Source organism: Mugil cephalus, chromosome 23 (assembly GCF_022458985.1).
Source record: "Mugil cephalus isolate CIBA_MC_2020 chromosome 23, CIBA_Mcephalus_1.1, whole genome shotgun sequence".
NCBI lineage: Eukaryota > Metazoa > Chordata > Actinopteri > Mugiliformes > Mugilidae > Mugil > Mugil cephalus.
Window position 1 is genome coordinate 4144135 of NC_061792.1, and position 22073 is coordinate 4166207.

Consider the following 22073-nt stretch of genomic DNA (forward strand, 5'->3'; position numbering starts at 1 on the left):
CGGTGCAATGAAACTACATTTCCCACTGCTCACTTCTTCTTTCTCCAGGTCGTTTCCTAAACTACTTCCGGTCTCTCGCCGCTAACCGAAGTAGGTATGTAATGCAGTGCTTGTAAACACTTGAAAACCCACGTGAGGGTTATTATAACTCGCTCGTAGCTCTTTAAACACATACAGATGTTTGTCGGTCGCTGGTCTACACTCCTCGCTCTGCGTCACCGTGTAGTTTGCTGCGGCGGAGGAGTTAAAGGAGGATGGAGGACACTGTGTGGACACACGAGTCAGGTGCGACATTGGGGTGGAGGAGTTCCAGTGCGCCTCTGTCACAGTGGTCTGGGGGAGTTATACGCGAACGAGTCCGTCCAGAAGTATCTGCAGCGGCTCATGGAGGAGCACAGAGAGCTCAGCGGGAGGTTACAGCGGCCGTACCTGAGCGAGTCTGACAGAAAAGCTCTTGCGAAGAGACACGCCGAGCTGCTGCCTCTGGCCAATGTGTTTGGGAGCATCGAGAAAGCCACGCAAGACCTCGAGGAAGTCCTTTCACTTTTGCACAGTGAGTAATCAGTAGGGACGTGCAAGGCTATGTATACGAAAACCTTGAACTTTGACAACTAAGGTCACGTTCAAACAACAGCATGTTGGCATGATCTACGTGTCTATGCCTGTGATGGGCACTGTGATGTATTGTCACCATACACCTGGATGTTGCCTGCCTCTCTGAATTTAAGGTCTTCCATCATAGGTCTGTCATGAAACACGGAAAGTATGAATATTTCTCACGAAAGTGGACCTGGTGTCAATATTTTGATGTGAAGATCGGAAGTATAAATATTTCCGGATCGATACCCACGTCCTTAGCCACTGGTGGTTGGACCGGAGGTACAACAGTGATGCCGTGTAGAAGACTCTACCTTCAGAGGAAGCTCAGGTCTTTCAATGAGTCTTTCTACCAGTCTGTTATTATGAGCGTCCTGTACTTTGCTTTGGTTTATTGGGGGAGTAGTACCAGCAAAAAAAGACATCAGTAGGATCGACAAATTGATCTGGAAGTCTGGACATGTGGTTGGTAGGGAGTTGAAGATATTTGGGTGTCAGATAGGAGGACACTAGACAAACACTAGACAAAAATTAGAGGGACAGCAGTGGACTGATCCAGAATGCTACAGAACTTCTTTTATACTAAACTCTATCCAGATGTATTACAGTTCACCTTTTTGTAACAACTAAGCTACTATGACCAAGCAATTTACCTTGTAGATCATTAAATTAAAGTCTGTCTAAGTCTAAGGTTGTCAAAGTACCTACGAAAACCACAGTTGGTGACACAACGCCAATGCAGTTGGCGCCAACTGCATTGGCGCCAATGTCTTGGCAGGTGTACTCAAGCACATTTTTCTTTCCCATCCGGTGACTGCAGGTACGGCTGGGACCAAAGATGAGGACGAACAACTGAGCCAGCTCCTTAAGGAAGAGGAAGACAAAATCTCCAGCAAGATTGCTGCCTTAAGAAAAGACGTAAGATCACGAAGGCACGATCGCGTCCACGTTTCTGAACCCAGTCAAACATATGAAAGCAAATTTCATTTAAGCGTCGCTGTACGTGTGTGTGTCAGAGATCTTAATGTCTTTATTTTCCCCAGCTTATCAGAGCTCTCGTCCCCACCGACCCTCTGGACTCGAGTAACATTTTGCTGGAGGTTGTATCGGGGCGAACGACAGGAGGTAGGAATCATACAGACGTTTACTTGTAAACAATATGTGCATGCGGTCATTATATTCACATGTGTGGTTTCAGGTGACATCTGCCAGCAGTTCACCAGAGAAATGTTTGACATGTACCAGGGTTATGCCTTTTACAAAAACTGGGACTTTGAGGTTTTTAACTACACGCCCGCAGAGTACGGTAGGAGACAGTTTTGTTTTGTTTTCCTGCGTCATTTGAAGTGTCTTCCCAAGTGTGAAATTAGTCTTGATTTGGCCGTGTGTGTCGCAGGCGGTTTGCACCACGCAGCAGTCAGAATAGCCGGGGAGAACGTGTACAGACACCTGAAGAATGAAGGAGGAACACACCGGGTGCAGAGGATCCCTGAGGTGGGCCTTTCCTCCAGGATGCAGCGCATCCACACGGGAACCATGACTGTCATCGTCCTGCCGCAGCCGGTGGAGGTACGCTCTTTGTTTTCTCTTCGCCGCCTGCCTCTTTATCTCTGTTCCGTGATTAAAAAAATTATATCTTTGCGTTTGTAGCTTGACGTCCACATCCACCCAAAGGACCTCCGCGTGGACACGTTCAGATCCCGTGGAGCTGGAGGCCAAAGTGTCAACACAACAGACAGTGCGGTGCGCATAGTTCATCTTCCTACTGGTAAATCACACCAGTTTTTAATATTCAACAGACCATTTAGAGAAATCATCAAGCATTGTTAATGCATTATTAATGCAGGGCAGCTTAGGGTAGACGGAGCCTGGGAGCTGAGGGCAGCTGATTAGCCCAGCATAGATAGTTAGCACCCGACTGCATACATACCTGCTGTTGTGGTCAGAAGTTGAGAAGGTAGTGTATTTTCTTGAGCTTACTAATGAGTTCAAGAGCGCTAGATATGCAGAGATGGTAGAAGAAGCTGAGCAGAAAGTGTGGAGGTAGGTTGCGGTGGGTTTGTGGCAAAATCCACCATTGCTCTCATGTGCGAGCTGGGCATTCACGGGAGAGAACAGAGGGTCACAGTAAACCACATGTCCCTGGCAGCAGAGTGAGCAAGTGAGTGGCTGTGGCTGAGGAGGAAACACAGTAGCTGGGGAGCATGTTAAAAGCTAGCTAAGTGGTTTTAGTAGTAGGGCTAAGCTAATTTCTCGGTTGAAAGTCACACAGTTACGTGGTGGCAGCATGGAGGGGGGTGACTCCCAATGACTCCCTACTGCTGTTGGCTAGGCTAGTTAGCTGGTGTCTTCTTGTTGGTTGCTAGTTGGTAGCTGACTGCTAGCCTGCTGGTTGGTTTTTCAGTTGTGTTTTGCCTCGGATCTCTCATCCTTTTTGTGATTGTTGTCAGGTATAAGCGCCGAGTGCCAGCAGACCCGCTCTCAGCTGCAAAACAGAGACACCGCCATGCGCGTGCTGAAGGCCAGGCTCTACCAGAGCATGATGGGAAAAGAGACGGAGCAGAGGCACGCGGCGCGCAAACAACAGGTGACTGAACTGGGGAAATTGAATTAATGCGATAGCTAAAAACGTGTGTGGTTTTAAACAACGTGTTCTGTCCCTAAACACAGGTGGGCTCGCGCTCTCAGTCAGAGAGGATTCGCACCTACAACTTCAGCCAGGATCGCGTCACAGATCACCGCAATGGATACACCACCAGAGATATTAAGGTCAAATACCCTAAATGTTTCTTTTCAGGCGTTTTTGTATCTTTCTTTTTCCTTTATTAGCTTTCACGTGTGTTGTGCTGCGCTTTCAGGAGTTCATGAAAGGAGAGGAGGCTCTCGACGAGCTGATCTCTGACGTGCTTGAACACACAGAGAAGGAGGCTCTGCTGGAGGCGGCGGGGGTCTGAAACATCCGGGACAATCTGCAGACGGACTCACCAAGACGTACAGTATGTCGTCCTCAACATGGGTGCACATCAGGACATATCGCTTATAATTAAAAAAGGCTTTTATTTTTGTAATAAAACCTAAATTATATATTTACCCATGTCTGGCAGTTTTATTTAGAAAGGGCTTGTTATGATGATTTCAAGGCATTAATATAGAACTTCATCAACAGAGCCGATAGGATGTGACTCTTTGCCAATCAGGGTGCGGTGAAAGCAACTATCAGCTTCATACACGCACTCTCCCCACAAGCCCGTCACACCCTGTCAGTGCGAGGCAGCCGACCAGCTGCTCCCAGTGTTTTCATGCATTCGCTTCAGCCATCAGCTATAAACTGATACTCTTTAACCACGACAGTCATCCTTTATTGATTCACATTTTCCCATCTTCCATCGACAACTGATAAAAAAAGAATGCCTTTTATAACTTATTAAAATACGGATGTAGATGTGTAAGACTTATTTGAACTGCTTTGCATCGCGACGGCTCACTACATGACAGGAATCAATGTCTTAGCAAGACTCTTAGAATTTGAGAAATTGTAGATTTTGTTACGTTGGTCAACTTGTCCTAAAAATGTATTTGAAAGGAGAAAAAAAAAAGATATTTGAGTATCTTAAGCAAGAAAAAAAACCCAGAGATCATCCTTGAAAGAGCTGCGTTTGGGTCAGTCATCGTTGTCTCTCTGTCGGAGGCTCCTGGATCTGCTGTTCTGTGTCTTGTTCTTCTTGAAAGACGCGGGTCCGCCCTCTTCTCCGAGGGACGTGATGATGCGCTCCCTGAACTTGGGCTTCGGTTCTGGCGGCAGGTCGCTCGGAGTGCTGGATGCGGCTTCCTCCACCTGGGGGAGCTGTAAGTCCACCTTGGAGCTGGAGAGAAAAAGACAATCCTGTTTAACAACGTGTATTTGAACACACATTCGAGCTCCTCGCTAAAGGACACTTACTACGGGTCCTCCTCTTCCTTGATCTGCTCCCAGGCCCCGTAGGGATTGGCCGTCTTAGGCTTTTTGGCTTGCCTCGCCGCTTGTGTCACCACTTCCTCCGTCTTCTCCGGTTCAATCGCTGTGCTTTGAACCTCTTCCTCTGTTTTTGCGTCTTTATCATCAGTCTCGCCAGGAGCATCATCGCCGGCTTTATCGTCTCCCTCTTTTTCCGAAGGTTCGGCCTCTGCTTTTCTTTTCTGAAAACAAAGAAGAGGTTTAAAACTATCTCAGCATGTTAAAATTCACATTTTCTCATTGTTGTTCAGCGTTGTTATTCACCCTGAAGCTGATCTTCGGGACTTTGGGCTGCTGGCTGGCTTGTTCGGGGACCGCGGCTTCCTGAGACGCCTGTGCCCCGTCGGAGCTCTCCTCCCCTCCAGAGAGCGGCTCCGGCTCAGGGGCCGAAGGCTCCTCCTCGTCCTCCTCCTTCTCTCCCCCCTCCTCTCTGTTGGAGCCAGAGCCGCCTCCAGATGCCTCAGTAGAAGCTAAGTCCGCCGGATTCTCCCAACTGGACTCTGAGAGGCGACAACGCAATTGCAATATCTCCACAAAACGACACAAAATCCAGAAAAATTCAACGAATTCGGGCAAAATTAGATGTGTTACTTCACCTCCGGTTTCCGTGTTGTAGTAATATGTAAAGCCATCTGGACTGACAGCCTCCATCCAAGCAGAGCCTGAACTCTAAAGAATAACACCACGTTAACATGTAAACAAGACAGAATAATACCAACACAAAATAATCAAATAAATAAATACGAAAAAAGTAATAAAATGATTAACCTCTGTCTGTTCAGACTGTGCAGGGGCAGAACTCTCTCCCTGGAATCCCCCTGGTTTGTCCCATTGAGATTCTGTTGTTCAAGAAAAAACATTGTACCTGAACAGGACGTTGACAAATAGATGAAATATTGTCAAACCGTGGTTTCCTCACCTCCTGTCACCGTGTTGTAGTAGTACAATTGTCCGTCATCCGTCACGCCTTCAACCCAAACTGGCATTTCTGTCTGCTGTCTCGCTCTCTCTATTTTCCTTTGCTGTTTTTTGGGCTGGGATTTTCGCTGTTGCTGGGGCTTGGGCTTGGGCTGAGGCTGCGGGCCAGGCCGTGATGTCGATGTCGATGTCGACGTCGCCTGGGTTGGATAACTTACTTGTGCCGGAGAACTCGCTTGAGCTGGAGAACTTGATCCTTAAGACACAAAACACCTCGTTTAAACGCACTGAAGGAGCAAACCGGCTCGCTGGCGGCGATCTGCGTTGGCAAAACGCGGAAAAGTTACCTGACGATTCCCTTTCCATCCGCTTCAGGTCTTCCTCGTATGCTTTCAGCGCAGCCTCCTCCATAGCCGCGAACTGTTTACACATACGTGCGTCCTGTTTTGCCTTTTCAACGCTCTTCTTCTTAATCTGCAGGAGGGAAGATAGGCCCAGATGAGTGGCTGCGGCTATTAACCAATCAGAACGTAGCTTTGCAGTCAACTTCTTAATGTCTGGACCTTATCTCTAGTGCCAGTCCTGAGAGTGATGCCAAGGCAGGGAGGTTTTTTTTCTTAGGTCGAGTCAGATAGATAATTAAACTTAGAGTGCCCTTTGGTGGTGACATGATATTATAGAACTTGGCACTACAAAGACAGGTGGAGTAGTGATTCAATATCCGCTCGAATGCAGACATTTTAATAGATGAGTAAAATAAAGGTGAATACCTCTGAAATTTTGGCAGCCACATTTTCTTTGTGATTCTTCCCCCTTTCGTGGAACTCAACGCTCTGCAAAGCAAACAGGAGAAACATTAGGATAACCTATTTATGCTGGATTTGGCGACTGGGACTCTAGCTCCTGGCCTACTCACAGGCTTATTGTCTGCTATCCAGCACTTGCAGTACTGGCAGAACTTCCTTGGTTGTGACTTCCAGTAGTCAGCCCTGAAAACACACAGAAACCATTCTTAGGCAATTAGCAACGTTAGCCGTGCAGGCTAAAGGTTTTGTTTACTATATAACATCACTGGGCTACAATACTTATGCTCTTGTGTTAGACGCAATAAGTACTCAGTATAAATACACTCCATGAGTGGATCCCGTCACTTACATTTTAAAGCCTTGGGCTCAAAATACAGGGAAAACTTTAAAACGAGCCAACCGCTTCCCACATTTGAAGAATGACAACACGGTCCCTTAGTAATGGCGTCATCAGTAGTCGCCCCATAAACGAGGGCTCACGTTCAAGCAAACAAAGCGAAACGGAGAAACATAGATTTTTTTTTTAGATAAATGTATTTAAACAAACAAAAAGAATGTGTTGAAAACCGCGTGCCAATTATAGAAAAAAAATGCGAAATCGCCCACCGAACGGTGCAGTCGCAGGTATATGTAACGATGACGTAGGCGATTTGTCGTAGCGTCCCATATGGTCTAGCGGTTAGGATTCCTGGTTTTCACCCAGGCGGCCCGGGTTCGACTCCCGGTATGGGAACTCCCTTTTTGATTTTAGAAGAAGCAGTGTTTGTGTTTTTCTCATGTGCTCTGTGTTGTCGGATGGGTTGAATGGATATGAATTTAGACTTCCAAATGTAGATACACAACTGATTTTGGTGTTGGGGTGTTGTGAGAACAAACGATCTAGTAATGTCTGTAGAAGTTCCTCCCATTCTATATTTATTGTATAATGCCATTAAAAAAGACAGACGTAACCTTTAAACAGTTTCCCCCTGCAATTTATAGTCTAGACATAAACGCGACACACACACACACAATACTAATGTATCAATATATTGTTATACAAATATGAAAAAAAAGATATGCAGTCGATAATACAACATACAAAATGTTTTTTTTTTCTTAATTTTTTTTTTTTTTTAAATTTGGATTGACAAAAAAATTTGTTTTTTTTTCCATTTATTTAAATTCTTCAGCAATGACAGACAAATATCATTGAACCTGGGGTACTTAATTCACTTCAAGGCTTTGCAAAAAAATAAAAAATAAACAAAGATGCATAGTCTGAGTACATGAAAATAAATACATAAATTATAACATATATTATAAATTATAACATGGGGTACATAGTATTTTGCATAGATCATAAAGAGGACTTTAAGGATCCGTAGAAAGTAACAGGTCAAACAGCTTTCTTATTCGTTAGTCCAGTTAATGTTTTAAAATATACCTTCATTTCATTCTTAAACTGGTGGATATTAGGTTTCTTTTTTGACCATTTGCATTTATGTATATAAAATCTTCCATTCAAAGGAAAAAGGTTTAATAAAAAAAAATATGACTTTGGTCCATGTTTTTTTTTTTTCAAAATAAAAAATAATATCTCTCTTTTGTAGGTTTGTCTTACAACCAGAGAACGATTCAAACAAATATTCAACCTCAATCCAGAAAAAACTAGCATGTATACAATCAAAAAATAAATGTGCAGTTGTTTCCTTTTCAAGATTACAAAACACTCTATATATTATATATTTTTTGAGAAAGTGGTCCGTTGGGTAAATTAGGTGCCATTTTAAAATGAATTCCATCAAAAAGACCATTCCAATAACTTTATGCACGAGAATTAGTGGAACACTGCAACATATATCTAAACAATGAACATTGTTTATCTTTGATATTGATGCCATTCAGCAGGATATCAGTCCTCAACAATGGTTGTTCGTTAAATATATTGCTACCTTATACAATATTCTCGTATTGGAATACCAAAGGTCTATAAAAAATTCTGCAGACGAAAAATGAGGTGACATGCTGGCTAATGCATGATGCATCATGAAGTTGCGTCATCACTAAGGGCCGCGACGAACACGACGTTCGAAAGCTGCGACCGACCCTCCAGCCGACCGCCCGACTTTGGTTGAGCCGCTCAGCCGGTGGTGCTAATCGGTTTCCCGTCCGTCCAGTTCCGTGCAGAAGCTCCGGGGCTGCCCATGAACGGCACCATGGCCGCGTCCTCACACCGGATAATGCTGGGCCCGCTGGTCGCTGCCATCGACCAGGGAACGAGCTCCACTCGGTTTTTGGTGAGACGGAAGCGTTAGAGGAGGGTCTCGGTGTCAAGCTAGTGGCTTTAAATCAATATTAAGTGTCATAAACGTGTTAAAGCCAGCAGCGTCCTTGAGCTAATATCTCAGCTCCTGCTCTTTTTCTTTATATGTATACTTATAATTGCGCTGTGTCTTCTTACACTACATGTCTGAGTGTTATTATCGACGCATTGGCTGCGTCGCAGGTTTTTAAAGCAACTTTAAATGAAGAGTTGTAAATCGTGCTGCCTTCCAGTGCGCCTCAAGGGGAGGAAAAGCCGGTGTCCGCCCTCCTCTCGCACCTTCACGCACACCAGAGATGCATTTGCGCATGCTTTTATTCCTCCACACATTTTTTTTTTTTTTTAAAGTAATTTATCATTAAAATGTGCTCCCACAATAGTAAAATCCACTTAAACGTTCAACATCAGCTTAATTTACTCGTACATTAACGTTTTACAAATGGACTATGCTGGACTTTATTAATCCTTCGAGGAAATAAAAGTGACAGCTGCAAGGTGATAGAGTCAGATACAAATAGTATAAAATAACAACATAAAAAAATAGTTTGAATTATTATTGAAGTATAAAGTCAATGTGCTTTTGTCGTACTCATATTTGAGCCATGACATGTGTGCACGCCCTGTTATTTTTGAGTATAAAAGAATTTGCGTTATTTATTTAGTAGTCGACTGAAGCCACATTCTTTGTCCTTTTTAAGGTGTTTAATGCTAAAACAGCAGAACTCCTCAGCCATCATCAGGTGGAAATCAAACAGAGCTTCCCCAAGGAAGGGTACGTTTCTGAAAACCTTCCCCACATGAAGTCTTTTTTTTTTATTTTAAAGCCTCCACTGCACTGATGTGTCATCATATGTTATATGTCAGGTGGGTGGAGGAGGATCCCAAAGAGATTCTGCAGTCGGTGTACGAGTGCATGGAGCGGACGTGCGAAAAGCTGACGCAGCTCAACATAGACATCTCCAACATTAAAGGTACTCGTGGGCGGAGCTCTGATTGCTCGTGTCGCTCTGTCTCGGAGAGCTTCTAAAATCTTCATTGCTTGATTTTGTCCAGCTATCGGAGTGACCAACCAAAGAGAGACCACGCTGGTTTGGGACAAGGAGACGGGGGAACCTCTTTACAATGCAATCGGTACAGTTCAGGTCACTGTTTGTAGATGAAATGTAAATGTAGCTAAAGGTGGTTGGATTGATCTTATTGTGTTTGTGTTCAGTGTGGCTGGACTTGAGGACCCAGTCAACAGTCGAGAGACTTATTAACAAAACTCCAGGAAGGAATAAGAACCACTTGAAGGTGAGTTCATCATTTCTGCTCCTTAAACTTTGCTCTTCTCAGTCAAAATGATTTTTTTTTTCTAATAGTTTTTCTTCATATTCGTCCTGCAGCATAAAACAGGACTCCCGATCAGCACTTACTTCAGCGCTGTGAAGCTTCGCTGGCTCATGGACAACGTGGACGAGGTCCGCGACGCCGTCGTCTCTCACCGCGCCATGTTCGGCACCGTCGACTCCTGGCTCATATGGGTAACTGTCGACCCCCTCCCTTTTATATGTCGGTGAAAGGCTGCATACGTACTTACGTGTGTGTATTTTCGTTGGCAGTGTTTGACAGGGGGCAAGTCAGGCGGAGTCCACTGCACGGACGTGACCAACGCCAGCAGAACAATGCTGTTTAACATTCACACGATGGACTGGGACCCAGAACTTTGCAAGTACGACCTCTCGCTGTGTAACGCTAGCACGCTGTCTGTAAAAGCAATAGACTGCATAAAGATGGACGGCAGAACTGCTCCTTTAAAGTGTCGTCAAAGCAAGTAGAGCTCCTCCTGGTGGCTGACTGCAGTATAGGTCAAGAACTGTACCCCCTCCATCTAGTCGGTGGGACTTGGGTCAAACTAAAACGCTAAAATACACAGCAAATACATTTTTTCAAGATAGTTTCAGTCATTTTAGGTAGTTAATCTAATGTTGACGCACGTTTGAGTGTGTTGGATAAGTTTTGTTGTAGTTTGTCATTGGACGGTATAGAAACAGGATGTGACATAATGGCGACTACAAGTTGCTATGCTAACTGTTCAACAAAGGAGTCCCCGGGGACTGTGAAAAAAAAAAAGGGACAGTGTAATCCATTATTGCCTTGTAGCTGATGTCCCGCATCCCCAGGAAACTAGCATCAGTTTGGCCAATGTAAGGAAGCGGAGACATGTTGTCCATATTTATATACAGTCTATACAGTTTCTTTGGTAAAGTGTGAATACTGACAACTGAGACTTTTTTTTTCTTTAGATATTTTGGTATTCCCATGGAGATTTTGCCCAGAGTGAGGAGCTCCTCAGAAATATACGGACTCATGGTAAGCCCCCCAGAACCTTCCCCTCCTCTAATTCCACTACAATCACTGTCAATATTAATGATTTCATTGCCGTGTCTAGTGTGACTCTAGTGTTGTGGATTTAAGTGCACGAAAGGTTGTCTGAGAAATTCCTTTAGGCATTTTTCTTTTGTGTGTGCCATTGTCTCTCTTCTCTCACTGGTAGAAAATTTGTTCTAGCCGGGTAAGTAATACTCGCCATCACTATTTTAACCTCACCACGTAAAAAAAAAAGTAACCTGTGCTGCCTCTCCAAAACAAACACGCCATCGTACAGTGCATTTCCAGGACCTCGCAAGCTTTAATCAGGCTGTAGGAAAGTAGTATTTGAAGTTAAAGTGACAATTTAAATGCTCGCTTGCGCTATTAACTGTTTGAGCTTTTCCATATTGCTTGGTTTTAGTGTTTTTAGTAAAAATTAATTGGCTAAATAACCTGAAAGTCACTTGAAGTGTTATGGCAGTCAAAAAGAGCTAAATGAGAGAATACATTGCAAAAATTAAACTTGTGAATGCTAATTTCATCAATTCCACCAGCATCACTTGTGGGATAGATTTTCTTTTAATTTAGTTGTAAAGAAGCTGCAAATTGTGTCTAAATAAGATAAAAACCAACAGCTAGCCCAAGTAGGATGACTCAATATAATTTTTTACTTTTGTGTTCTAGTTTCTAGTCAGTATTTCTTGTTTTGTGTTGTGCCTTTTTACAACCACCTTTTAACAAATCTTGTTGAAAAGCTTGTCATATGCCCCAGGTGTCAAATATATGGCCCGTGGGCCATAAGAAGCCCGCCAGATGGTCTAGTTTGGCCCGTGGTGCAATAGATAATTTTTCAATGAAAATAAATGCTATTGGTCCACTGTTTTAGTTTTGTTTAGTTAAATTGCACTTATATTTCTACATTTTTTTTCAAGGATAGTTTAGAAAACATTCTCCATGTTTCACACTAATGTGGCACCATGTGGAAGCATCTAATAAAACTACACCAAAATCATAATTTCACACAATTTATCAGCATTTCTTTAGTTATGTTGACCATATTTACACACTTCTATTGGAAATGTACTGGATGGTCCCCGTCCCCTCATTGCTTCTGTGGTGGCATGCTACTGGGCCGGTTGTCACTGACGTCCACACCAGTCACACCGTCCTCCTCTGCAACGTGTCATCACGTCTCCTAAATCTCTTCACTCTTTGACACCCCCTGTCTCCTCTCTCTTAAACGTCCAACCAAAGGAGTGAAGACATTTGTTTTCCCTTGCCATTAACGAATCTAGTGGTAGAATTCAAATATTATGACAGATGTGTTCTTGTTATTTGACTTCATTCGGTCAAATAATGAGTATTTACCGTTTTGTTGTCAGTGTCAGGGCAGGGATTCAAAATAGATTTTTGTGGGATCGCTGTGGTCGTTGGGACAGTTTTGCATCAAATATGTAGTGGATAATTATAAAGTAGTATATGCAAATCAATAATAATAATAATGACTTGTCAGTGTGGCCAAGTTGTGATTGTTATTTGCTTTCTCACAACAGAAATCAGGTGCTCTTTCAGGTATTCCCATTTCAGGGGTAAGTTCATCTCTCCTTCTACATTTTCATTTCCTTCACATGCTTTTAAACGGCCCCCGTTAAATCGCCGCATCTCACCCAAAAACAGTGTCTCGGGGATCAGTCGGCAGCGCTGGTCGGTCAGATGTGTTTCCAGGACGGTCAGGCTAAAAACACGTAGGTGGAGTTGTGCTCAGCTGAGTTGTGCTGTCCTCACCATCGGTTGGAACTAAAAGTGAGTTTTATTTTGTGTTCTCAGGTACGGCACCGGCTGCTTTCTCCTGCGAAACACTGGATCCAAGGTACACCGCTTGTGTTGTAAGATATAATACAGCATCATCTGCGTACATGGATCACTGCCACCATTGTGTGTGTGTTTTGCAGCCTGTCATGTCTGATCACGGCCTTCTGACCACTGTGGCTTACAAACTGGGTCGGGACAAACCTGCCTGTTATGCTCTAGAGGTACAGTACCTTAAACACTTCTGCTAGGAAGACGAGGAAGGAGTTCTTAACTTACAGACCATTTGTCATGTTCATCCAGGGCTCCGTGGCCATTGCCGGAGCTGTGGTCCGTTGGCTGCAGGACAATCTCGGGATCATTGGCTCGTCCGAAGAGCTTGGTATGTCCCGCAATTGTAAACACCGTACATGCACAAGCATTTTTGTGTTTTAACTCCATCTGTTTCCCTGTGCAGAGAAGTTGGCCGCATCGGTCGGCACATCCTACGGTTGCTATTTCGTCCCGGCGTTCTCCGGTCTTTACGCTCCGTACTGGGAGCCCAGCGCCAGAGGGTAAGATCGGGGTCGACTCTCAAACCTCCTGCGATGTCCGCTTAAAAAACGTCTTGCTCAGTATTAATCTTCGTCTCTTTGTGTGGCAGGATCATTTGCGGGTTGACTCAGTTTACGAATAAGAGTCACGTGGCGTTTGCAGCGCTGGAAGCCGTTTGTTTCCAGACACGAGAGGTGAGAGCTTTTAAAGTCACAGAGGTTGGTTATCTGAAAAGTGTCCCTCATGCTACAAATAACGTGTCCGGATGCAGATACTGGATGCCATGAACCAGGACAGCGGCATCCCGCTAACTCAGCTCCAGGTGGACGGAGGAATGACGTCCAACCGGCTGCTGATGCAGCTGCAGGCCGACATCCTCTGCATCCCTGTCGGTAAGACCTCTCTCTGTAGGCCCTCTGAGTCGTCGGGTTTCTGTTTGAGATACCAAAAAGTAAACTGGTGCAGCCAAGTCTTTGCATGTCCTACATGCAGTATAGGGGGGGACTAAAGGATAGAGAAGATATGGAAGGATGGACAGGGGAAGGAAAAGCAGTTGTGTTCATAGGAACTGGTGGAGTGAAGGAGTCGCTTCATTCAGGACTAAGGGATACCAGAGGATTTGTGTGTAGCTCTCCAGCAGGGTAAAGGTGTCCCAGTAGAGGAGGCAAGTCAAAGATGGGGCACATAGCGATGGAATGAAACACCAGCTCAGCCCTTATTAGGAAGGACTCATCAATTCTTTTTGATGTGACCTAATATGACCCGGCAAGTTACATAACATGCACGTCTCTAGAAACGAGTTGCACTTACAACAGACTGTGGCAGTGACCAAACTGGTTCTGCAGCCATGAGTTCACTGTGCTGCTGGCGCGTGATTGGGCGTGTTGCTGCTATCCCAAAATGCTTTTAGGCTGTTTGAAAAGCTCAGTGTGGTAAACCCTTGAGTAAGCCTGCGTTCTTTCTAACAGCCAGCAGGAGGCGACCTCACTGGTTCTCATAAAGAAAGTCTGTTTAAATGCTAGTAAATTTACATAACATAAAAAAAATTAAAAGATGGTGTGTGCTGCTGCTTTCAGTGAAGCCGTCCATGCCCGAGACCACGGCTCTGGGGGCTGCGATGGCGGCGGGAGCGGCAGAGGGCGTGAGCGTGTGGAGCCTGAGCCCAGAGGACCTGAGCGAGGTCACGTCGGAGAAGTTCGAGCCCCAGATCAACCCCGAAGGTACGCCGATGCGACCCCCAGCAGCGCCTCTGGCCTCTGCCTGCCGACCCTTAACGCTCTTGTCTCTCGTTGACAGAGAGCGAGTTCCGGTACGCCCGCTGGAAGAAGGCGGTCCAGAACTCCATGAACTGGGAGACGACGGAGCCGGTTTGTAATGGAAACGGTGAGCGGGAGCTTGAAATCTGCCTCATATGAAGTACTACACTAAAATACGTGATGACGCAGAAATGTAGACCTATGACCAAACTCTGCATTTGCATAGATGAAGTTATGTTCATCTTATCTTGTTTTGGTCACAATAAATCCAGATAAAATATAATTTATATGAGCCCTGAAGATAAATGCTCACATGCTCCTGTCTTCTCTCTCTCTCTCTCCTGTGTCTAAACCTAAAGGTGAAACCAGCATCTTCAGCAGCGCCCCCCTCGGCTTCTACATAATGGGCAGCATGCTGATGCTAATCGGTGCCAGGTACATCTCAGGTAGGTGTCTGTCCTTGGTTATCAACGGTAACACCGGTTCCGCTGCAAGACCGTAACTCCATCCACCTCATGTAACGTTGCTGCCCCGTGTTGTTAAACTGTGAGGACAAAGAAGGTGGCAGCAGATTTGTTAAAAATTAAAAAATGTCAGCCTGTTATCTACCAGGAAGTGTTCACGTGGTGTGATAACATCAGCTGGCATGTTTGTGTTCAGTCACGCTCACGATAACATTTTTTTTTTTTTTTTTTTTTGAGTTGAACAGCTACGATGACAAGTTTGGTCAGGCCTCTGGAGCGCATGAATGCACAAACACAGGAATGAGGCTCTTTTAAATAACATGTTTTTGTGTTTCTGTCCACGTCAGGCCACGACTAGGCTCCTCGCTCCGGGGCCGCCGCTCACACCGCCGTCGCACTCCCTGCAAAAAAAAAACAACATACAAACAAAAAAACAATCATTCCAGAAGGAAGACACTCCCTCCCTCTAAACCTGGACCATCAGGACGTCCTGGAACTGACTAGTGGGACATTCTCTCCTTCTTCCTCCGTGGCCGACGAGAACACGCGAATTGTGGGAGGAGTGGGCTGTTGACGCAGACGTTTTTAGAGCACTTTATATCTGATATTTTGTGTAACAGACGCCAGGTACTAACACGACAAGTGTATATATGTATAGACGTGGAGGCTTTGGGATTATGATTTGTGGCTTTCAAGTTGCTTGAAATCTCGACGAACGTGTCGACCAGAATGAAATTGAAACGATTTAACGCAGAATGACGCATCCTTCCAGTGAACCGGGGGGTTGATGCGTTTGTCCTGCAGCCAAAAAAAACAAAAGCCAGTATTTGCTCTGTATAGTCCCGCGGTTATTTATTTAATTACACGGCCCTGTGAAACAAATCTAAAGAGGCATATTTATTGACTGGACTGTAAATAAAAAGGGGAATGGGGGAAAAAAAAAGGACAAAGAGCTTTGACTGTGAACACGGTTGTGGTATTTGTGTTGTCCGGTTTCTCGTCACATTAAAAAAGGATGTAACCTGACTCCTTGTGTTCTCTGAAGCCGGTTTACGTGGCAACCTGAATGCGTTTTGCTCAATTTACTTAAGCAGGAAAGACGTGTGATAGTTGAAGATTCACCCAAAAGTTACATCATGGCCTCTCTAGGATTCTTTTTTTTGTGTGTGTGTGTGTGTGTGTGTAAGTAAGGGCTCTATAATTCAAGCCAACAGGAAGAAGGAACAAAAACGGGTCGTAGTCCGGGGCTGACTTGTGAAGAGCATGAATGAGGAACTAATAAAAAAAAACTAAACAAAAAAAAACCAAAAAGACACAGGATGGCTATTCAACCAGGAAACTGTGGGTGCTATGACTTGCAAATTGATCATCTTTAAAGAAGCATAAAAAAAACTAAGAGGCACTTTCCTTCTTTCTCTATTTGTTGGAGTTTAACTTTTTCCCTTCCTCCACTGGTGAATATTTTAGCACACCCACTCTCTGCTCCTGGACTATGCGCCTTTTCTCTGCCAGGGAGGGAGCGTGTGGTGGCGGGTGGGGGGGGAAATCCCAACAAATATTAGCTGTTGGAGAAGGGAGTGGTTTGTTCCGACAACACGACGCACTAGTAAAAGTAGAATTCAGTTTAGCTCCCAGCTCCGAGGCGTCTACCTGCGACCGCTCCCACCTCCTCCACCTCCTGCTCCTTCTACGTGACTTTTATTACACTTTACCACCTTTAAAAGACACGTCTCCTAGTCACCTTTAGGACCAAAGTCTGTTTTTGGAGCTTTTCAACCAGGAGGTTGTCAGGTGTTTGGCTCCGCTCCTCGAGGGAGGCCGACGATCATGCTGGACCCGAGGGTTAACGAGAGCAGAGGGGCTTTGCTGGACTACGGCCAAGCCTGCCAAGGTGGGTTTTTCTTTTTTTTTTATCTCTACTGTAATCCGAGGAGCCCCTGAGCTAGAAAAACAAAAAAAACGGTCACCTGGTCCCGGCTCCTGTCGATCACATAACACAAAAAGGGGAATGAGGAAGTGACACTGTTGACAAAAGAGGGAAAACTTCAGTTTGGATTTGAATGCAGCGACTTCTATCGAGATTTTTTATCTTGGACATGTAGGGAAATGAGCTGTGTCCGTGGGGAGTTTCTGCTCGCTCGGCGACACAGGTGCTTTCACTCGCCTTAATGAGAGGAGGCTGCTCTGCTCAGGCTCTGACGACGACTATGAGCCGAACCTGTGCTTACATGAGCGTTTGTTCCAAAGTGGCTGCAGAGAGCCAGGAACCTGCTTGAGTGTTTGTTTTCTTCAGGTTTATACTTAAGCTGTGTTACTTTAGAAGAAGAAAAAAAATAAAAGGTAAATGTGGTCAGGAAATGTGAAATGTCTGCAGGAGAAGGGTGAACCTTTACCTCCCTCTGCTCGCAGGTTTCCTGATGGCCGAGACGAAGCCGGGCCAAGGGTGTTTCCCCGTCTCCTCCGCGCACAAGAAGAACACGGTGAAGGAGCTGCTGATGATGAGGCGCCGCGCCGTCCAGGTGGAGCAGGTGCCCGAGGACCGCTCGCTTTTTTTAACGGCATTTCGGTTTGTGAGAATCTAGTGCGGGTCTAATCATTGTTTTCTCGCAGAACGGCTCTCAGAATGACGACAACAACAACCACGTGGTGCACAAGTTCAAGTCTGCCAAATACCAGGGGTACCCCAGCGACTTGAGCCCTCATCACGTCAGCCCTCATCATGTCGGCCCTCCGTATTCTCCTGAGGAAGCCCACGGGCAAATGGTGCCCGTCCCACTGCCGTACGCAGATCCGCAGTGGCCCGAGGCCACCCTGGTCCCCCCGGCCCCCCTTGTCCCCCAGAGCCCCCCGGCACCTGAGGTCAAGGTGACTTTATTCCACTGGCAGATCAAGCAGGAGACGCAGAAGGTGGAGGGGCTGTGTGACGAGAGGCTGAACGCACAGGACTCAGACGGAGACACGTACGTAACCATCGGTTACGATTTTAAAGAAAATCGCGTAAATAGATCGAAGTAGATAGTGGTACAGCAGAGGCCGTCAATGTTTTCCAGACCAAGAGATTGTAAATAAATACACTTATTACTTTGCATTTCGTATCCCTTTACTAAAATATGTTGGAATAAATGTTAATGTGTATTTAAAGAAATTTAAATTTGTGGGGAGAAATTAAAATTTTTTTAAAAAAATTTTGCGCTACAATACTTGCAATACTGCCACCTGTTGAAACGATTAATATTTCCTTCCAGTGTTTACAAAAACCCTTTCAAAATATAAGCATTTAATTATTAGAAGTTTATTTAAAATACTTTAGTAGTTTAAACTCCCCAGACATGACTTTCTATGGCAATTAAATATTAATATATGTTGAACATTAATGTGTGGAAATTTTTAATCAGTTAATTGTTAACCCTGACTGCTAATGTTTTACTCAACAGTGGGTGCTTTTTTTGTGAAAGATGTTTTGTAACTGTTCATCGTCTCCTGCAGGTTCCTCCACATCGCCGTGGCTCAGGGCAAGCGCGCCCTGGCCTACGTGTTGGCTGCGAGGATGGCCGGATGTGGCACTCTGGATCTGAAAGAACACAACGGACAGGTACGTTAACGCTCAGGCCTCGTAGCCGCAGGCGTGCACCGTCCTCGTCTCTCCAGTCTGAGCCGTGCTCTCTCTCTGCACACAGACTCCTCTGCAGATCGCCGCCGCCACCAACCAGCACCTGATTCTCCAGGACCTGCTGTCGCACGGGGCTCAGATCAACACCAGAGACTTCTGGGGGCGCTCCCCTCTGCACGTGTGCGCCCAGAAAGGTCACCTGTCCAGCCTGCAGGTGAGTCGAGTTCAGCCTTTAGGGACAGTTTAGTTGAAGTCATCTGGAGTTGAACGTAGGACTACAAGTGTCTTATTTAAAGGTGACACTGTAAGCTACAACAATAAGATTCAAAGTGGTGTTCGGTATAAGATGGAGTTCAAATAGTGCTACAAAGAGGTCGTGGTTTAAGAAATTTTGTAATTTTTTTAAAAAAATTTTTTACAAAATTTTATATATAAAAAAATATATATATATGAAGTTAAATTAGATTGTAGATACCAAATGACTTATATTGTCAAGAAATCCAAAGAAAATTGTCTTTATATTAGATTTTTATTGGACATGTGACAGTGAAATTACTTGGATCCAACGATTTGTTTTGCTGCGTTGACTTGGTTTAAATTAGTCACAGCTGTGCTTATCTGACTTGTTAATTAGTAACTGTATCATTTAACGTTTGCCACAGACCCGAGTCACGATGAGGAAGCTTTAATCTGATCTCATTTCCATGATTTAACTGAAATATCTGGCGTTTGTCACTTGTGCAGAGCATGTGGAAGAGCCTGAATGTGAACGCCATGGACATAGAGATGTTCAGCTATGATGGTGAGTAGTTTTACCTTCTTTGGTCTATGATATTAATCCTGTGTGAATCAGCCATGTCTGATTTGTAATGGGAAAATTACCCCACAAATTACCATAATTCTCGTAGAAGACGTCGTCCGTTAAAACTAATCCAGCTGATTTCATCATCCTTTATAATTTGAACGTAAATTAAAATGAAACTAGTTTATCCCGTGTGAAAGCAGCACAAACAGATGTGGGTGGGGTAGAGGGTGTGACATGAGTCACAGGACGTCCTCGGGTAAAACTGATCCCGTGCGGACAGGTTCTGACGACGTCAATAAAAAAAAAAAAAAAAATGTAACTGTTATTTTGTGTGCAGGTCTGACGCCGCTGCATTTGGCCGTACTGGCTCACAACGCTGTGGTCAAAGAGATGAGGTGTCTGGAAAACCCCTGCTCCTACATGACCATGGAGCTGGCTCAGAAGAAGAAGCGGTTTGAGGAGTGCGTCCAGACTCTGCTGCAGATGGGCGCCTCGTACGCCACAAAGGTTCAGTGTGTGGAACCGTTTAAAGCATTGAGGTGTTGCTTTGTGTTGAGGCGTTTTTATTGATCGATGCGGGTTCTTGTGCAGGATCTGAAGAGTGGAAGGACTTGCCTGCACATGGCGGCCGAGGAGGCCAACATTGAGGTGCTCGGTGTGTTGTTGGATCAGTCCAGTTCTTTGGCTGTGGTTAATGTGAAGGTTAGTATGTGGGCGTGTGAATGCGCGTCACCTCTAACAACAAAATAACTCGCGTGCACACACTCATTTATCAATCATTTAATGCCTTATCACTGTTAAACATTCCAGACCTTCAGTGGAAACACAGCGCTTCACATCGTTAGCTCATTACAATGTCACACCAACCAACTGGAGGCCGTGAAGCTACTCATGAGGAAAGGGGCGGACCCTGGAATCCGAAACATTGAGAACGAGCTGCCTTCACAGCTGGCGCCCGATGGACCAGTTGGTGAGAAGGTAACGAGTCCGAACACCCCGACATCGACTTTATCATCGCGGTACTTTCGCTAACCGTTTTTTTTTTGTTGTGGTCCTCAGATTCGACAGATCCTGAGGGGGAAACATGTTCACGCTCTGAAGTGAAGCTCTAGAACACTGTCAGTTAGACGGTCAACTCTATGGATATTTGCCGACACAGGCAGATGGTTGTGGTTTCAGTGAAACATCTCAATTGTTTGTTACTATGTAACTTTACTTTTTAAACATCCTTTACTACCAAAAAAAAAAAAATATTACTTTAGACGTTTTGATCATGTATTAACTTTTAAGAGCTTCTGTGTTTTACATTAATCCCAAATGTACTCTTCTAAAACAGTCAAATAAGTTGTATATTGTAAATTTGCTTTTTTTTTATTTTTGGACAATAAAACCGTTCGATGACACCAGCTCAAGTGCAGTTTCTTATTGACTTACTAGGGCCTCCGTCCACTTATCCCAGGCTGTTTACACTTTGTGCCTACAATGAGGTACAAACATTAATGAAAAAGGCGGCACTTTTAAATAGAAAATGATTCTGGACGACACTTCTCTGCAGTCTTTTCTCTTGAGGTCAGTTCACTTCTTCTTCTTGTCCTGCGTGCTGGTGAACCACTGATCCAGCAGCTTCTTGCTGTAGTAGATCTGCCAGCCGTGCACCTGCACGGCCACCACGATCACCAGGTACATGACGGTGACGGCGGGGAAGCCGAAGATGAAGCGGTACGCTTTGCCGTGCCGGTACAGCTGCTGCGCCACCGGGAACATCTCCATGCTGCCGTAGATGAGCGGCGCCACGCAGAACAGCCCGCCGCTGATCATGGACACCACCTGGTAGCTGATGTTGTTGCGGGGCAACGCCAAGAAGCTGAAGACCGTGGGGATGATGCTCAGGAGGTAGGGGTACTCCCACTGGTAGGGGGAGGCCACGATCTTGTGGGACACCAGGCTTAGCTGGCCCACCGTCACCTGAGATCACACAAGATTTGAGCTAAAATAACACACACAAAAATAAATAAATATCTAGAATAGTTGACCCCTACCTGAGCCACCATCAGCACCCAGATCAGCAGATGGACCATGTTGAGCTTACGGATTTCAGACTTCAAGGCGACGCTGGATCAAATAAAAATAAATAAAAGTGGTCACAACACAAGCACAGCGAGGTTTAACTGGACTGGACGAAACACGTTCACCGTTACCTCATCTGGTAGTGAGAGGCCACGCGCTCCCGGTGCTGGAAGTCGCTCCCGTCTGTGCCTGCCGCCCTCGGACCTTCTCGGGAAGCCATGATGCAGACCTGAAGACAGATTTCAAATCCGTCAGGCGGGGCCGAAGCTGACAATTCAGTCAGCCTCCTCAAAATAAGAGCACGCGAAATATCAGCAAGATTTCTTCACCTGCTGTGAAATGAGTCTGAATATGTTTAAGATAATACCACCATTCAGTAAGACCATGAGTATAAGCTGGAAAATGTCACTTTTAAACCCTTAAGACCTCATTCCACTATTAACTCTGGGCATCCCTGGGGTGGGAACCATTAATAAGGAATAATGGGGTTGGGCCAGAAGGGATCATTACGGTGGCCATGAGGCGCAAATCACAACAGCAAATCAGAAAACACAAC

At 45.1% G+C, this 22073-nt stretch overlaps 5 protein-coding genes and 1 non-coding gene across 9 annotated transcripts; 4 read left to right on the forward strand and 2 right to left on the reverse strand.

The window, feature by feature from the left end:
* Positions 1–39: 39 nt before the first annotated feature.
* mtrf1 (mitochondrial translational release factor 1) lies at positions 40–3687 on the forward strand. Its single transcript, XM_047577063.1, has 9 exons — positions 40–553; positions 1418–1515; positions 1641–1722; positions 1796–1903; positions 1994–2166; positions 2248–2365; positions 3048–3184; positions 3268–3366; positions 3456–3687. Exons 1-9 carry the CDS (start codon positions 178–180, stop codon positions 3549–3551), a joined length of 1287 nt encoding a protein of 428 aa, XP_047433019.1. The 5' UTR covers positions 40–177; the 3' UTR covers positions 3552–3687.
* Positions 3688–3934: 247 nt separating this feature from the next.
* Positions 3935–6762, reverse strand: wbp4 (WW domain binding protein 4). The gene is made up of 10 exons (XM_047577062.1): positions 6665–6762; positions 6426–6498; positions 6280–6342; positions 5857–5983; positions 5511–5765; positions 5360–5430; positions 5188–5260; positions 4856–5091; positions 4538–4773; positions 3935–4460 (listed from the first exon to the last, which is right to left on the reverse strand). Coding segments are annotated over exons 1-10 (1338 nt in total). The 5' UTR covers positions 6667–6762; the 3' UTR covers positions 3935–4258.
* A 214-nt stretch (positions 6763–6976) lies between these two features.
* On the forward strand, positions 6977–7048 carry trnae-uuc. Its single transcript has one exon. It is a non-coding gene; the product is annotated as a tRNA-Glu (tRNA).
* Positions 7049–8367: 1319 nt separating this feature from the next.
* gk (glycerol kinase) lies at positions 8368–15978 on the forward strand. 2 transcript variants are annotated; one of them, XM_047576564.1, is made up of 21 exons: positions 8368–8594; positions 9319–9392; positions 9485–9591; positions 9674–9751; positions 9834–9913; positions 10006–10143; positions 10222–10331; positions 10906–10972; positions 11157–11174; positions 12526–12561; positions 12650–12717; positions 12800–12842; positions 12925–13005; positions 13085–13163; positions 13239–13335; positions 13425–13509; positions 13587–13707; positions 14392–14535; positions 14612–14698; positions 14931–15017; positions 15383–15978. In XM_047576564.1, exons 1-21 carry the CDS (start codon positions 8502–8504, stop codon positions 15391–15393), a joined length of 1704 nt encoding a protein of 567 aa, XP_047432520.1. In that variant the 5' UTR covers positions 8368–8501; the 3' UTR covers positions 15394–15978. The 2 variants fall into 2 exon arrangements, with proteins under 2 accessions (XP_047432520.1, XP_047432521.1); XM_047576565.1 differs by lacking the exon at positions 11157–11174.
* Positions 15979–16570: 592 nt separating this feature from the next.
* Positions 16571–20687, forward strand: nfkbiz (nuclear factor of kappa light polypeptide gene enhancer in B-cells inhibitor, zeta). Of its 3 annotated transcripts, XM_047576569.1 has the most exons (10): positions 16571–16926; positions 17445–17563; positions 17646–17995; positions 18522–18627; positions 18713–18859; positions 19390–19447; positions 19788–19957; positions 20042–20152; positions 20261–20428; positions 20510–20687. In XM_047576569.1, the coding sequence occupies exons 1-10, from the start codon at positions 16863–16865 to the stop codon at positions 20552–20554; spliced, it is 1338 nt and encodes a 445-aa protein (XP_047432525.1). In that variant the 5' UTR covers positions 16571–16862; the 3' UTR covers positions 20555–20687. The 3 variants fall into 3 exon arrangements, with proteins under 3 accessions (XP_047432525.1, XP_047432524.1, XP_047432522.1); XM_047576568.1 differs by having other exon boundaries at positions 16580–16926; positions 17445–17554; positions 20261–20687; XM_047576566.1 differs by having other exon boundaries at positions 16582–16926; positions 20261–20687.
* A 171-nt stretch (positions 20688–20858) lies between these two features.
* On the reverse strand, positions 20859–21746 carry LOC125000855 (protein jagunal homolog 1-B). Its single transcript, XM_047576570.1, has 3 exons — positions 21649–21746; positions 21490–21562; positions 20859–21415 (listed from the first exon to the last, which is right to left on the reverse strand). The coding sequence occupies exons 1-3, from the start codon at positions 21735–21737 to the stop codon at positions 21026–21028; spliced, it is 552 nt and encodes a 183-aa protein (XP_047432526.1). The 5' UTR covers positions 21738–21746; the 3' UTR covers positions 20859–21025.
* Between the last annotated feature and the right edge of the window lie 327 nt (positions 21747–22073).

Excerpts from the sequence above, each read along its gene's own strand:
- nfkbiz (XM_047576566.1), top strand. The coding sequence starts at position 16,863 with ATGCTGGACCCGAGGGTTAACGAGAGCAGAGGGGCTTTGCTGGACTAC. Across the intron at positions 17,996-18,521 it reads CAGGACTCAGACGGAGACAC|GTTCCTCCACATCGCCGTGG; the intron begins GTACGTAACCAT and ends CGTCTCCTGCAG. Across the intron at positions 19,958-20,041 it reads GCGCCTCGTACGCCACAAAG|GATCTGAAGAGTGGAAGGAC; the intron begins GTTCAGTGTGTG and ends GTTCTTGTGCAG.
- gk (XM_047576564.1), top strand. The coding sequence starts at position 8,502 with ATGAACGGCACCATGGCCGCGTCCTCACACCGGATAATGCTGGGCCCG. Across the intron at positions 13,006-13,084 it reads CTGCCTGTTATGCTCTAGAG|GGCTCCGTGGCCATTGCCGG; the intron begins GTACAGTACCTT and ends ATGTTCATCCAG. Across the intron at positions 14,536-14,611 it reads GCCCCAGATCAACCCCGAAG|AGAGCGAGTTCCGGTACGCC; the intron begins GTACGCCGATGC and ends TCTCGTTGACAG.
- mtrf1 (XM_047577063.1), top strand. The coding sequence starts at position 178 with ATGTTTGTCGGTCGCTGGTCTACACTCCTCGCTCTGCGTCACCGTGTA. Across the intron at positions 1,723-1,795 it reads ATCGGGGCGAACGACAGGAG|GTGACATCTGCCAGCAGTTC; the intron begins GTAGGAATCATA and ends GTGTGGTTTCAG. Across the intron at positions 3,367-3,455 it reads ACACCACCAGAGATATTAAG|GAGTTCATGAAAGGAGAGGA; the intron begins GTCAAATACCCT and ends CTGCGCTTTCAG.
- wbp4 (XM_047577062.1), bottom strand. Across the intron at positions 5,766-5,856 it reads GATGGAAAGGGAATCGTCAG|GATCAAGTTCTCCAGCTCAA; the intron begins GTAACTTTTCCG and ends TTGTGTCTTAAG. Across the intron at positions 5,261-5,359 it reads CACAGTCTGAACAGACAGAG|AGTTCAGGCTCTGCTTGGAT; the intron begins GTTAATCATTTT and ends GTTATTCTTTAG.
- LOC125000855 (XM_047576570.1), bottom strand. The coding sequence starts at position 21,737 with ATGGCTTCCCGAGAAGGTCCGAGGGCGGCAGGCACAGACGGGAGCGAC. Across the intron at positions 21,563-21,648 it reads GCCTCTCACTACCAGATGAG|CGTCGCCTTGAAGTCTGAAA; the intron begins GTAACGGTGAAC and ends TATTTGATCCAG. Across the intron at positions 21,416-21,489 it reads GGGTGCTGATGGTGGCTCAG|GTGACGGTGGGCCAGCTAAG; the intron begins GTAGGGGTCAAC and ends GTGTGATCTCAG.